The following is a 15,679-nucleotide window of genomic DNA, read 5'->3' as shown; positions in this document are numbered from 1 at the left end:
AAGGGAGGCAGGCTCTGAGAGACAGAAGCAGGATCACATCTAGGAAAGCAGTGAAAGGACCTCAAAATCATGCAGTTCCAACCCCGACCACTCACCAGATCAGGCTTTCTAGTGTCCCATCCAGCCCAGCCTTGAGCACTTCTGGGATATCCTCCCTGGGCAGCATGTGCTAGTGCCTCAACCCTACCTGCCCCTCACTGAAAAACTTCCTCCTGACATTTATTCTAAATTTCCCTTCCTTTAATGCCATTCCCACTTGTCCTATCACCATCAGACTGTGTAAAAAGTTGTTTTCCCTTCTGCTTAAAACGTCCCTTTCAATATTTGAAGGCTTTAATGAGGTCTCTCCAGAGTCTTCCCTTCACCACACTGAACAAGCCCAACTCCCTTAGCCTGTCTTTGTTGGAGAAGTGCTCCAGCCCTCTGATCATCTCTGTGGCCCTCCTCTGGACCCACACCAAGAGCTCCACGTCCTTCCTGTGCTGGGGACAGTACTCCAGATGGAACTTCACCAGGGCAGACAATCCCCTCCCCCTCTCTGCTTTCACCCCTCTGTTGATGCAGCCCAGGATACGGCTGGCCTTCCAAGATGCAAGAGCACACTGCTGGCTGTGTCCAGCTTTTTGTCCAGCAAACCCCTCCCAAATTCTTCTCCTCAGGGCTGCTCTCAAGCAGTTCTTCTCCCAGTTTGTACTCCTATCTAGCATTGCCCCACTCCAAGTGCAACACCTTGCACTTGGCTTTGTGGAACGTCATGATGGACCAACCTTTGGAGTTTGCCGAGTCCCCTTTGGATAGTGTGTGTTTCTTCCTTCTGTCATACAAACTGCACTGCTCAGCTTGGTTGGTGTCTGCAAACTTGTTGAGGGTGCACTCTCACCTACTGGCTTTCTGGTGGAGCTTTGCAGGCTGGTACGAAGTTATCATCTGGTACTGGACTGGGATCCATGCATTCTTCACTGCGCATGAACTGGTGACATGACTGAACTTATATATTAAAAAAAAAAAAAAAAAGAAGAAAAAAAGAAAGAAAAAAAAGGGAAAAGCTGTAGTTTCTTGTGTAATAGGTAATGCCTTGTGATGGACACTGAGGTACATATTCCCACGGGTACTCGGCGTCCATACTGTGCTCTGCAGAGCACCTAGAAAAGCCCTGCTGTCTCCATATAATCAGTGCAGGAAAACCTTTGACATAAGCTCTGGCAGAGCAGCACTTTTCACAGGCAGCAAAACATTCACGAAGATGAAGAGCTGGCTAGTTGGATGGAAATAAGCACACACACAAGTGAAAGTATTAAATGACTGTTTAGAGACTGTCTCTCCAAGTGTTCTGGCAATTAAAAAGGCTGAGGCTTATGTCTGCAACTTATAGGAAATTAAATATTTGTGTTGGTAGTTATCATTCAACATCTTCAATAAAGAAGTCTTCATGTGCCAAAGCAGCACTGTAATGCACTGTTGGATTGCATTCCTTTACTTTAAGGCAGCTGTCGTAGGATTTATTTGCTTTAAAATTAGTGCCCAAATCTATTTTCCATTTTTCTTTCACGTTCTTGCCCCTTTTATTTTATTTTATTTTTTACTTTTTTACAATTTAAATTAGGTTATTTGAATCCAGGAGCTTGAGAATGTGGAACGTGAAATGATTTTTAAGATTTGCCACATTGGATGTCTTGGACTTCATTAAAACGGAACAAACAAACAAACAAAAACCCCCAAGAAGTCCATACTCTGCAAATTTTATAAATGTCATGACGAAGAGTATGTGTTTCTTTCTCAGTGTCAGTCACCAATCTGCAAGCACACGCACTTAGCAACAGCATCCTGCCTGTGCTGAACGTAGGCTGTAGCTTGAGAAGCCATGGCTTTTAATTTCCTGACTCTCGTGCTGCTGACCTTGCCACCTATTTCAGTAATGCTATGTATCTCAAGTGTTTTTTCTTCTTTGTTACCTCTTATAAGCAGCGTGCATTCTGTTAAATGCAAACTGCCTGATACAAAGCATTTTATATTTTGTATGTTTATAATGAATTTCTCTTACTTAGCAACAGGACAAGGATTTCAAATCAAGTTTTGTAACAAGCAAGATCTGTCATCAACATAAAGTAAGCATTCAAGTGTACATATGTATCTATGCCCATCAAGCTCCAAAAGAAAAAAAAAAAAAATAAAAGAAGAAATATTATTTAAAATTTAGGAAGAATGATGATTTTTTTTTAAGATAGAAGGGGAATGTTTTGTGATGTTATAAACATAATGAGAGGCTGTGAGAACTGTACTGGTCACAAGTCTCATTCTGTAACAGGAACACTCCAAGGTGTTTGCAAGACCGGGCCTCTATTTTTATAAGGAGTGTTACATAATGTGTAAGTGGAAAAGTATCCTATCCAAGTGGAAATTAAAACAAACTGCCTTCAGGATTACATAATAACTCAGCAAAATATGATTCATTAGTGCTGTGTTTTTATTTGCTGAATACAAAACAAGAAATGTTAACAGAAGCATGTCAGAAGTTCTGTGCAGTGAAAATCTGGAGCTTATTTATTTTGAGGTGCATTTACGTGTCTTTTTGCTATCACAATGTCATTTTACAGAATCCTGTTGTGCAAGATTAGTTAACTTATTCCCTTTGGACTTCACTCTGTCTCCATTGTTCACATGGGGAGCTATGATACAGTGGGGGTAATCTGGGGGTTTCTGTATGACTAATAGTCTGTGCACTCACTGCCAGATAAATTTAAGGTTGGCAGCAATGGGCACTGCCAAACTCAAAGCCATAGGCAAAAGCACAAAAGCATAAAAAGCAGAATGTCCATAGAAAGCAAACTGATTTTTGTCCAATAAATACGTTACCTTGCCACAGCAGTAAGAGTCGACCAGTATTCCCAGTTGAGTGAAGCTTGCACAGAATAATGGTGGTTCTCTGGTCCTGCCAGCTTCAGCTCTGCACACGTGCTGAAGAGATAGAAACAACATGCAGCAGGCCTGTGATGTAATGGGAGATCTTCAGGAGCTGGAAGACAACAGAGGAAAAGCCCCAGAGGGATGTGAAAAGGAGCAGCAGTGGCAGCCTGGAGCAGTGCAGCAGCCTGAAGGAATCAGTTACTCTCTGAAGTAACTCGGTGCTACAGGGCAGGCTGAAATGTGGCTTAGAAATGTACAAGAGCTCACATTAAATTCAGTAAGACTACATAAGTAAATAAACACCACTCAGCCTGCACATGGCTGTGGAAGCAGACACAAAGGTAAAGCCATTAGGGTAGGAAATATAAATCAGTATATACGTAGCACAGGGGGATGCTTGGCCTTTTGAAATCCCTAACTGCCACCAAAAGAAAGATGTCAGAAGCAAAAACTGGGCACAAATTAGCTTCTAGGGTAAATGAGCAGAGGGTGAACTTGAGCTCATTCAGGGCAGGTTTATCCCTTTGCACTCACGTTTGTGCATGTAAAGAACATGGAGGAAATCACCATCACAGAAGGAAAAGTGCATCTTAGACTCTGATGAGTGAGACAAAGCATTTTTAGGAGATTAGGTCAGACTGGACAAGCACAGGTCAGCACTGGTAGTGGTAGGTGACAGGGACAGGGGTGAGGGGCCAGGATGGCCATCGTTGCTAAGAAGGTAGAAGCGTCTCAAACTTATTTATGCAGTTTGTCTGCCCCTGGTTTCACTCATCGTGGTCCTGTCTGTTTGGGGTGCCTGCATTTCTGGGGACAGGCACAGCACATTCACCCTGACTCTAATTTGAAACACAGAAAAGCAGTCCTTTGGGTGCAGTGATCCTGAACTGAGTGCGTGGAGCGAACATTGTGTGTTGTAGGGGAAAGCTTCATTCTCCTTCCTTGGGAAAGAACAAAAAAAATTCTCAACATCTTGTTCACTCTGACTGGGTTTACTCTTAAGATAGAAGCTATAAAAGGTATTATTTAAAATTACCAACCTTACAGTGTCCTGACTTGTGTCCTGTCCCAAGTGCAAATTAGATTATGCTTTGTTGTGCCTTTAGAATCAAGAGTCGAAAAGCTTTGTAAATACTTTGTAAGAAAGCATCCAAATAGGAAAATAATATTCACATTGCTCTGGACTTTAATACAAATCACAGTTTTGTCACATCAGATTAGAAACAAACTCATGTCCACAAAGAAAAGATCTTAAGAGAAGATGGCTGTTCTTGATTTACCAAAGAGCTGTCAACACAAGAAGCGTACGGGCAGGATTTCTTTCATCACTGTTTCCCAGGTAAAGGCACAATAAGACAAATAGCTGAGAATGTAAGACCAGAATCTTATTCAATCTTATTCAATGGCCCGCTGAAGTAATTCTCCTGGACCCAGCCCTAAACTAAAAATTCAGGTCACATTATTTTTGCAAAGAATTCATAAGTAGACAGGGGGAAAAAAAAAACCAAACCATTTTGCAATTTGGACAGTCTCTATATAGTAAGGCCTCCATTGTTTACAGTACAACTGATTTATGGTGGTAACTGCTCTTGCAGTGAAATGTTTGCAGCATGGAAAAAGTATGGAAAGTATGATGGAAGTACACAGCTTTTTCAGTCATCCTGCACTTGCCAGTGACTATTGCTGGATAACAAATCTTTCCCTAACCCAAGCTTCTCCAAGGACTTCTCTTTTCCCCAAAGAAAGCTCAGATGTGAACAACTGCTGTTCCACAGGCAGCCTCTGAGTATTTAAAAGAGGTATGCACGCAGCCTGAGCAAGGCTGTCATCCGAGAAAATACAATATGCTTGGCTTTGTCTTTTCTTATGAAGGAATGTTCATGGTATGTTGGAGACAGTCAACGATACCTCCCCAAGGTAAGGCAGTTCTCGAGGATGAATGACTCCACAAGCCATGAATGACTCTTTCCAAGCCACATCATTAAAAACGTAATGATTATGGAGACCATATGTTTTTCTTGTTACAGAACCAGTCTTTAAATGCTGTCTTTTCCAATTGTAAACTGATCTTACAGGCAGGATGACAACTTTATGAAGAAAATAAAATAATCACAGAGTTACAGTCTTTTTTATACATACATATTCTAGGAAAAGCCTTTTTTTTTTTTTAAGGACATGGAGTTAGATCAGTATTTTTGCCAGTTTCATATACTACAGGAACAAAACACAAATCCATAATTTTTTCAAATTTTGGCTAGCCAAAAAGCAAAGAGGGACTGAACTCCTCATTTGGTTGTAAATAAAAATACATCTTAGCAGACAGAAAAATGTCAGATAGCCTTCTAACATGCAGGACTATTTTAAGAGTAACAGTTGGCAAATACATTTCACTAAACAAAACCGAGAACTCCTTTATCAGCAGCGAAATGACTGTGCTAAGCACAGGGGAGCATCATTTGAAGTGTTGTGCAGCTCATCTCAATAAACCACACCACCAACAGCAACAAGCACATCCAGTAGGATTTCTCCATTCTTCCCAAAGTAAGATTTTTCAAGGCAAGACTTTAACCAGAGCTGATGCTGTGCCTGTTGCTTCTTTTGTCTGAAGCAAGTATATTTTTTTGCTTCCAAGGTATCTGTGTCCTCTGCAGCCATGCACATGACAGCATACAGGGGCAGCAATTTAATTTCAGAATATTCAGCCATTCAGGTTGGCACACGTGGGATCCTTGAGAGGCTTACCAAGTTTTTGAAACCATCCCTCGCCTACTCCCTTTCTCAGAATGGCCCTGCGTAGGTCAGCCTGGCAAACTTAAGTTTGAAGTTTCAGCTTAGCCATGGTTTATAGCACCATTCTGAATTCCCAGCCATTGAGTTGTCACAAATATGGTTGTTTCCAACTGCTGCCATCTGCAAGCAAAGCCTTTTCTTTCCCTACTTTTATTGGTGCTCAGGCGAGAAAGTGGCTTGCTCCACAATTAGACTTTGAGTTTCTTCAGCTCAGCATGTATCTGTAGGCAGGAGACTGGCTACAACTGAGCAGTGACTGCATAAGTAAGCTGCCTGGAGAGGAGCAGAATCTTGTCTTTTAATGACTGGCTTTGACTCTTAATGAGCTGAATCCCTGGCTGGATGTCAAAGACAACTGAAGTTCTACGTAAGTGAGCTCTCTATAACTTGCCCTCTGTTCTATTTGCATTGCTTGATTTTTTTTCAGCAAGCATCATCATCTGCTCTTCAATACCATCGTCACTTCAATAAATTCAGGAAGAATCATACATATTTCTAAATGTCCAGAACTCTATAAGAAAGACCAAGTTAATTTCAGTTCTAGTGTAAAAAAAAGCTAAAAAGCCCAAACTTGATGCTATAAACACAACAGGTGGAGCTGTTGGGTCAGAATAGCTGCTACAACTGGTCTTGTAAGGCTCCCCAGGTAAAAATATGGAATGAGTTTTCAGTGATAAGAAGGCCTTTACTATTTGAAATACATCACATAAAACCAATGGATCTCTTCTAACGAATTAAATTTTATCAGGTTAAAAAACAAAAACAACAAACAAAACACCACAAAAGCAGCAAAACTGATAGGATTACAAAGTGGATTACAATAGCTTTTAGGATCTATTTTGAATGTAAAACTTTAAACTGCTGGATATCAGTGTGCAGCCAGTTCATGCAGGCCTGTTGCAGCACAGCTTATCAGACTGCAGATGTCTAAAGGACAATCAGTTACACAAGCTCTGGTCCAAAACTGATGCACTTTTAATGAACAGTCCTATTTACTTTTGCTTAGATAAGACAAACTGACGTTAACCAGACTGAAATGCATTTAAATATCTTGAAATACTTTTGTACTGGCTTCACAAAATCCACATAAAATTCACCCTTTTTATTAAGCGTGTAAATTTACACACAGCCCAAACTCGGATTCACGCCATTTCTTCTTAAAACAGAACGTTCAAAGCTTTCTGTAGAAGAGTGAAATTCTGGTTGTCTCAATTTCAAATACAAAAAATATTTACATTTTGCCAAGACATAAATTGACAGGGAGATCTGTCAATATGTTCATGCTTGTCCTAAGAAACATCAGCCTGGATTTTAAAGAACAACAGTTTGGCTTTGTTAGATGGCAGCTTGCAGAGCTGACGGAGTTATTCTGTATATCTCCAGGTACTTCATGTAATCTCCTGCCTTGAAAGTAACCGCTCTGCAAATATTTACCACTCTCAGTATTCTGCACACTGTGGAATAGCTTGAGATTGACCAAGGGATTGCTATTGCAAACAGAACAGCCAAGCTGCTTGAAGTGTATTGAAGAAATTGCGCTTTACGCTACTACTATTTTTCTAGTAATATGTGAATGCCATCCTGACTAAAAAAAACACTGGCATGATTTGCCACTATGACTTCTTTACTGATGCTTTATAATTCACGTTATAAGCAGAGCCTCAAAGAGTAAGCATAGACTAAAACACATGATTTCTTTTGCAAAGATTTGGCTACGGCAGGGTTTTATGAAGAATCTGGGCAGAAAGGGAAAAGCATGACAAATTTGGCATGTACTTCTGAAAGGGTAGGATCCAGAGAGAATGGGGAGATGCCCTCAGAAACTGTCAGAGTGTTTCCTCATTGTGCAGTCACTGGTCCATCCCAAAACGCTTTATGCTTTGTTGTGGTAGGGAGCACACTAGATTAAGTGATGGCCCTCTGTGCTCCCGTGTTTTTCTGTCTGGCCTTAGTGGCAAGGAAAGTATGACAAATAAACAATTTTTTTCACAGCTAGAACCTGTCACACTTTCTCCCTTGAAAGCATCCATGAAAATAACGCTGGGTAGTTCCACTGGACTCAACCAATGCAATGTTTCAATGTTTCCAGATCTTCAAAGACACTAAGAGTCTAAAGGCGCATAGACACCCTATAATATCCTGCTTGGACACCGCTACGTCTCCCTACCTTTGAGATAAATGGGACGGCCCCCAGGCCCTGTAAGCACATACCTCTGTGAGACATCTCCCAATGCCTTTGATGCTCAGGTGACTTACACTGACCCCCAGCAGCTCCGAGGGGCTCAGCCAGCCGGATGGTCTGCAGGCCAGCGTAGAACTGAATGGGGGTAGAGGCAGCGGGATCAGACCTCAAACGCTCAAAAAGCAGCTTCCCTTTCATTGCTGTGTGGTTGCTAGTTTCATACACTGGCTTTTTAAAAAGGCTTACAAAATCCAAAAAGAGCCCTATGCGCTCTTCGGTATCGTTATTATAGAATCATTAAGGTTGGAAAAGACCACTGCAATAACATAGTTCCTTTTAATGAAACTTGCTTACCTCTTGAGTCTGTAAACTTTTATTTGTTTGCACTAAAAAGCGAGTTATTTAGTTTGGCAGGATCTACATGCTCACAGTCACATTTTTTTTTTCTTTTTTTTTGCTGAGAGGCACATTACACCAGCATGTTTTAAGTCAAGAGCGTCTCAAGCAGAAGGGTACAAGAACAGCGTGCCTTAACACGGTTTTCAAACGTTTATTAAAACAACACAAACTTCTCTCATCCAAGCAGCGATGCTGCCTGCACTGTCTGTAATCCAGTAGCCACATTACCCCAAGTTGAAGATTACATAGCAAGGAGTGTGAGAACCCAAACAATCCTCCCCCTCCTCCCCACCAGGCACTTCTGCTATTGTCCAGGAGCACGAATAGGTTTATTAATAGCTTAGCTAGCAAAAGTACAAAGGCACCAATGGGAAACGTCGCTACACTGGAACAGACCAAAACCTTCTGTCTGCTTTAGAAACATGCTCTGAGAAACCAGGCTCTGAATTTGGGACCTGAAACTGCAATCACCGCTAGGGCTCCTTCTTCTTGCTATAAAACCGGCATTCCTGGGATCTGACATCAGCCTTTTTGGCTGGCTCTGGGGCTCCAATTGCTTAGAGCCACCGATAAGCAAAGCCGCGAGGAGCACAGACCCTGCCAGAATAAGATCCCGGCTATCCCGAATGCAGATGAAGTCGCAGTTTGGAGTTACGCAGCAGAACAATGCTTTACATGAGTACAATACATGCCGTTACACAAGGTTAGGAGTTAACAGAGGGTTCGCCCCGAACGACAGTAACAACGGGAGGAGTCTGCGCTCCTGCTGCACACGCGGGTGTCACGGCGAGCCGAGAGCCGACGCTGGAAGAGGAGAACGCTCCGTCCGTTGCACGCTACGATACGGGGCAACTTTTTAGACGTACCTCCACCCTTCTACTCAACACAAACCTGCCGTTCACTCGGGAGGTCCTATACAATAAATACGCGTTTTCGGGGCGGCCGGGGGGGGTATCCTGGGCTGCAGGCTGCGGGCTCAGGCCCGCAGATAGTCGTTCTTCAGGCGGCTGAGGCGGGCGCCGTGGCTGCGCACGGTGAGGGCCAGCAGGTCGTGCTTGTCCCGCAGCCCGCTGGAGATGGCACGGGTCTCGCGGAGCAGGGCGCGGGCGTGCAGCAGCAGCCCCAGGAAGCTGTCGCCCAAGCGGGCTTCCTCGCGGCCGCCCTGCTCCTGGCCCTGCCGGAATTTGCCCTCCAGCTCGCTCAGCGAGCGGTCCGAACTGGAGTAGGCGTCGCTGATCTGGGCGGACTCGCGGCGCAGGTAGGTGCTGTAGCTCTCCTCCCCGTCCAGGTCGTAGGAGATGCTCTTGCCGATGCCCTCCAGCACCCGACCCGCGTCCTCCACCTGCCGGCCCAGTACCGTCAGCTCCTCCCGCAGGCTCAGCCCTTCGCCCGCTGCCGCCGCGCCGCACCGCCGCTGCTCGCTCACCCTGAAGAGCAGCTGGCAGCGCTCGGGGTCGTCGTTCTCCTCGTAGTCCCCGTCGGGGACGAAGTAGTGATGCAGGGTGCCGTTGGACATCTCGGGGTACAGCGGACCCTCGAAGTACCCGAGGCACAGGCTGCACAGGCAGCCGAACCACAGCAGGCGCAGCGCCGGCATGCTGCGTGCAGCCTAGGGCCGGCCGGCGCCGCGCAGCCCCCGCCCCATGGGCGCCCCGCGGGGCCGCCCGAAACGCCGCTGCGGGCCGGGAGCCCGGCCGGAGCTCTGCGCTCGGCTCACGCCGCGCCGCCCTTAAAAGCCGCGCCGAGAGCGGAGGTAGCGGCCCCGGCACCGCGCGGGACGGGCCGGCCTCCGGGCATCGCCCCGCCGGCGTGTCGGGCCGCCCCCCGCCTCCCGCCCGGCCTCCCTCCCTTCCTCCGGGCTGTTCTGCGAGACGACCTCAGCCGTGCGTGCCTTGGAAAAGAGCGGGTGCTGCGCGTCCCGCCGCGCTTTGTGAATTTCGAAGCGTTTCGTGAAACTTTTCCGCGTGCATCCAGGATGCAGCTGGATTGCAGCACGGTAGAACCTCGTGCATAGCGAGTATGGACACCGGGTCTCCTCACATCTTAGTTCGTGGAAGCAGTCATCAGACTGCAGAGATCACACCAGCCAAAGCAGGCAGGCAGAGTTCAGATTCCCGCTGCTGTCCATGAAGGCTTTGCATGCAAAAATATGTACACCTCGTTATTAATAAACATTTATGCCTCTTAAATATAAATATTTCAGCTATCATCCAGTGCTTTCTGCGTGCTGTATAAACTGGGATGGTTGTGACTTATTCATTGGGAAACTGTTCCAAGCTCTCTAAACATGGCTCTGCCTAAACGTCTTAGCTCTTCTTGGTCTCATTTATGACTGTGCCATGCAGACTAGGAGAGTTTCACTCGGAATTAAGCAAGAGCTGAGATACCAAGCAGAAAATACTGGGCTTGGATCTCTCTGGACAGAGAACCCTTTCTATCCCTGCTGGATGGCCTTACTGCTGTGGTCAGGCTGCAGGACTCTGGCTTTGTTTTTACAGAATCACAGAATGGCCAGGGTTGGAAGGGATGCAGGGCCACCAACCTCCCCATTTAATAGCAGCCCAGGCTGCCCAGGGCCCCATCCAACCTGGCCTTGAACACCTCCAGGGACGGATGGAGCATCCACAGCCTCTCTGGGCAGCTGTTCCAGCACCTCACCACTCTCTCTCTAAAGAACTTCCCCCTGACATCCAACCTCAATCTTCCCTCCCTCAACTGCAAACCATTTCCCCTTGTCCTGCTGTTATCTACACTTTCAAAGAGTTGATTCCCCTCCTGTTTGTAGGCTCCCTTTAGGTATCGAAAGGCTGCAATGAGGTCACCCCGCAGCCTTCTTTTCTCCAGGCTGAATAAGCTGAAGAAGCGTTAGACCTTTTATAGAAAACTGAAGCACAAAAGCTCAGCCTAATCCAACCTATTTATATTAGCATTTTCTGAGCTTAATTGCAAATCTAAAATGTTTCCAAACATGTGGAATGTTTGTGTTTAGACAGCTGGTCTGGCTTGGGCTTCAGCAGAGCAAAGGAAGCTGCTTGGACTCCACAGACACAGCGCACCTCTAGGTGTATGGGCACATGGCCTCAATGGACCTGGGTCATGAGCGGATGTTCAGAGCAGTGAACACCACTCAGCTCCCACTCTGCTTCCTCTGGGCTGGGTTTTGGTTGCTGACTCATTGGTTTAATTTTTGTTCTTTTTTCTGTGTTTGTCAGTCGTATAATAGTCTGTAAACGCTCTCAAGACACTGCTTGGGACAGTGATAGTTACGGGTTATCATTAAGGCTATGCTCATCACAGGGACTTGCACCCTCTGCAGCTTTGCATTTGACACCAAACTGCATGGTGCAGATGACACAACAGGAGGGACAGACGCCATCCAGAAAGACCTGAACACACTTGAAAAGTGGGCACATGGGAACATAACGAGGTCCAGTAAGGCCAAGTGAAAGGTTTGTACTTGAATCGAGCCAATCTCAGATGTGAATATAGAGTGAGAGAAGAACTCCTTGAGAGCAGCCCTGCAGAGAAGCACTTGGGGGTCTTGATAGACAAAAAGCTGGACATGAGCCAGCAGTGTGCTTTTGCAGCTTGGAAGGCCAGCAGTATCCTGGGCTGCATCAACAGAGGGATGGCAGCAGTGAAAGGGAAGTGATTGCCCTCCTCTGTTCTGCCCTCGTGAGGTTCCATCTGGAGTACTGCATCCAGGCCTGGAACCCCCAGTGTAAGAAGGATGCAGAGCTGTTGGAGTGAGTCCAGAGGAGTGACACAATGATGAATGACAGGCTGGAACAGCTCTTCTATGAGGAAAGATTGAAAGAATTGGGCATATTCAGCTTGGAAAAGAGCAGGCTCCAGAGAGACCTCATTGTGGTCTTCCAATACGTGAAGGGAGCTTAAAGGCAGCAGACAGACCAACTTTTTATACAGTCTGATAGTGATAGAACAAAGGGGAGTAGCTTTAAACTGAAAAGAGGGGATGTTCAGATTAGACATTAGGAAGAAATTCTTTTCTGTGAGGGTGGTGAGGCAGTGACACAGGCTACCCATGATCCTACGACTTTTCTTCAGTATACTCTGTTCTATCCTAAAGGGCCTTTCCCTGTCCTTAAGCACATTAGTATGCTCTCAGGAACCCACACCACCTAACCCATTGGGAGGCAGGCACTGCAAACAGAACCTGCAGGCAGTGCCAAAGGCCAGCTGCATGGAAATGCTGTGACAGTGGGTTTCAAGCCTCATTCCTCTCTAGATGCGCTTGAAGAAAGTAGTTGGGAACTGCAGTCCTGGAGTAAGAGGTTAGAGCACCCTGTTTCAACAAAACTGCAGGACAAGGGGAAATTGTTTGAAGTTGAGGGAGGGAAGATTGAGGTTGAATGTCAGGGGGAAGTTCTTTGCTATGAGAGTGGTGAGGTGCTGGAACAGCTGCCCAGAGAGGCTGTGATGCCCCGTCCATCCCTGGAGGTGTTCAAGGCCAGGTTGGATGGGGCCCTGGGCAGCCTGGGCTGGTATTAAACGGGGAGGTTGGTGGCCCTGCATGTGGCAGGGGGTTGGAGATTCATGGAGATTCCTTGAGGTCCCTTCCAAGCTTGGCCATTCTGTGATTCTGTGTTTCTGTGATTCTTCAGCTGAGCTTGCTTGGCATTTGTCCTCAGTCCATGTTTGCCAACAGAGGCTCTTTCAAATAATTTTATTCCCAAAATGCTCTTGTTTCACCCAATATTTTACTTGGTTCCCCACTCCGTGCCACCCACAGCACTGTATCTGCACAGGTTTCCTGATGGCTGCCAGCTGACTGGTTTGGCTGGCACTGCGCTGTGGTGGGCTCCCCTCTTGACATCTCTTCATGGAAGGACCACACTGTAAATCTCTCATCTCAGCTTTGTCAGCATAGTTCTGTTCCTCAGTGCCCTGACAGATGAAAACTTCAGCCTTAGCAAATTCTTTTACTCTCTCTCCTCATATATTAAGAGACCAAGAAGTGTCTGCTGCTCCCTGCCATTGCTGTTTGCAATCCAACATGAATTATCCACGTGTATTTAAATTTTCTACCCAACTAATCTTGCCTTAAGTAACCCACCTCAAATGTCTCTGCTGCTGGAAGATGGCTGCAGCTTGAGATCTGCAGCTCTAGTGACGCAGTGGGCAAAGCTTTGGTAAGAGTTAGGGCTTGCTGAAGGATGTGAGAGCCTGATTTAAGGCAATACCTATATAGGCCAGTATTACAACGTGACAGAATCCTGAATTTTTACTGAGAACATAGGTAATCATCAAGCAAAGGAAAAGATACAGGCTTAAGCTGACAGAGCAATACTTTTTGGCCATCATCTCTCCAAAATCACATTTAAGAATCAGTTCTCTTTACACTGAGACAATCTGATACGAATTCTTTCAATTTGTTTGTAAAATATTGTGCATATAAGTGAAAATCAGATTTTTTTTTTTTTTTGAAAGATACTGAAAGGGACATTTGCTTTTATGTAACAAGACAAGAGATGAAGTGTCAGGTATTTTCATCACAGCCAACGTCAGTAGCAGCACTATAGCAGAGTCTGAAACAACAACATAAAAATCAGAGTCGGTGCAGAGCTCTTAAAAGTAGTCATTAGTATTATCTGTGAGGCACAGAAGGCAGTAAAACAGGAGGAGGACAGAATGGTTTTTTTTACTGGAATACAGGAGAGGAGAGGGCAGTTTAATCCTGAATGGCACGTCTTCTACTAGGAGCCCGTATGGCTAGTTCTATGAGGTCAGAGATTTGGTGAGTTTTTGGGATGCAGCCAGGAAACAGCTGTTCCTTGTGGCATGCTCCCATGAAGGCATTGATGGCGGTCCTGGCACTGTCAACAGTCCTACTGACTGCATGGCGACAGTGCTTTACCTAATGTGTCTGCTTAAGAATATGAAAATTGCTTCTGCATAAAATCACAGAATCACAGAAACTCCAAGGTTGCAAAAGACCTTCAAAGTCATCCAGTCCAACCATGCACCCGTCACCAATAGCTCTCACTAAACCACATCCCTCAACACAACGTCCAAACGTTCCTTGAACACCTCCAGGGTTGCTGACTCCACCGCCTCCCTGGGCATCCATTCCGGTGCCTGACCACTCTTTCAGAAAATCAGTAAATGAGGAAAAAAATATTGGAAATACAAATGAAGAAGGATATTGACACTGTCTTTTTACAAATACTTGGCACAGTGCTCTGGTAAAGCCGTTGCTTTTCCACTGAGCAGCATTAGGTTTATAATAATACGAAGAACAGCAGCATTTATTCTGCTTAAAAAGTTTTCCTGTTAATGCAACAGCACCAAAATCAGGCTCCAGAAATTGCCAATGAACTGAAGGCAAATAAGTAGTGCTGTGCTCAGCGCCGGGTGATGCCTGCAAAATCTTTTTCTTCAAGCAATGCTTCATCGTTCATTTTAAACTTGCTATTTGGATGTAAGTAGTCAGTAATTTAGAGAGCAGGTATATGTTATATGGTCCTAAAGGCCCCACAGGCTTTAGGGTATAAATGCTGTTTGCTGACTACTGCCTTCTGTTTTCCCACTGCGAACAGTATATATACAGCTTTGTATGAAAGATACCTTGTTTAAACATGAGACTAACAAGTATGTGAGTGTAAAGTCTAATTGTAGGGTGCAGTACCAAGCATCAAGTTAGGTGTCAATATTAGCTTATGTATTTATCCCCCACCACTCATGTTCTTTGTCAGTTACCACGAGTGTTCTTGCATATTCTATGCATCACCTAAAGCTCTTCTCTGTTGTTTTTTTTATAAATTTACCCCAAAGTTACTGCAAAAATATAATCAGGACTAATGATAATTTTTCAGGATGGAACCTGCGAATCATGTCTGGAGAACACGTTTGGATGAATAAGATACCAATAGAAATACTGGGAAAATTGATTTTAGGAGCAGTAGATTTCTGCCAAAGTTACGTAAGACAAGATCAAGAATAGGCTTTGTACTTAGATATTTTATCTACATCTGAAGCACATGGAACAATATTATTCTGACACAATATTTTTAATAGTTTTCAGTGGTCTGGCAATATCCAGCTGTTATAAAACTAAGTAGTAATTGTTTTTAGCATGAATAATGCCCTAGTCAGAGTTTACTAAATTGTGTTCAATATGTATGCTTTTCTGAAGTGAAAGGTATATAATTTTGTTTGATTTATTAGTAGCTGGCTGGTTTATAAATACACGCTAACTTTACTAGTTACTTACAAGAGGAGATGTTGAAAATATTGCCAGACCAAGTGAATGCCTGACAACTTAAACATGACTAAAAATATTGGTTCTTACCACTTGGCTGTGCAACAGTTAAAGCAGTCATCACTATTTCATTCTGCTCTTGAAGGTCCATCATTAACAGTTGAGGGATATGAGCAGGGAAT

The 15,679-nt window shown here is 44.8% G+C and overlaps 1 protein-coding gene across 1 annotated transcript; it reads right to left on the bottom strand.

The window, feature by feature from the left end:
- Nucleotides 1-8,233: 8,233 nt before the first annotated feature.
- FIBIN (fin bud initiation factor homolog) lies at nucleotides 8,234-9,963 on the bottom strand. Its single transcript, XM_052692500.1, has one exon. It carries the CDS (start codon nucleotides 9,870-9,872, stop codon nucleotides 9,252-9,254), a length of 621 nt encoding a protein of 206 aa, XP_052548460.1. The 5' UTR covers nucleotides 9,873-9,963; the 3' UTR covers nucleotides 8,234-9,251.
- Between the last annotated feature and the right edge of the window lie 5,716 nt (nucleotides 9,964-15,679).

The sequence above is a fragment of the Tympanuchus pallidicinctus genome, unplaced genomic scaffold (genome assembly GCF_026119805.1).
Source record: "Tympanuchus pallidicinctus isolate F22 unplaced genomic scaffold, pur_lepc_1.0 scaffold3, whole genome shotgun sequence".
Taxonomy (NCBI): Eukaryota; Metazoa; Chordata; class Aves; order Galliformes; family Phasianidae; genus Tympanuchus; species Tympanuchus pallidicinctus.
This window is presented reverse-complemented; position numbering and strand designations above follow the sequence as displayed.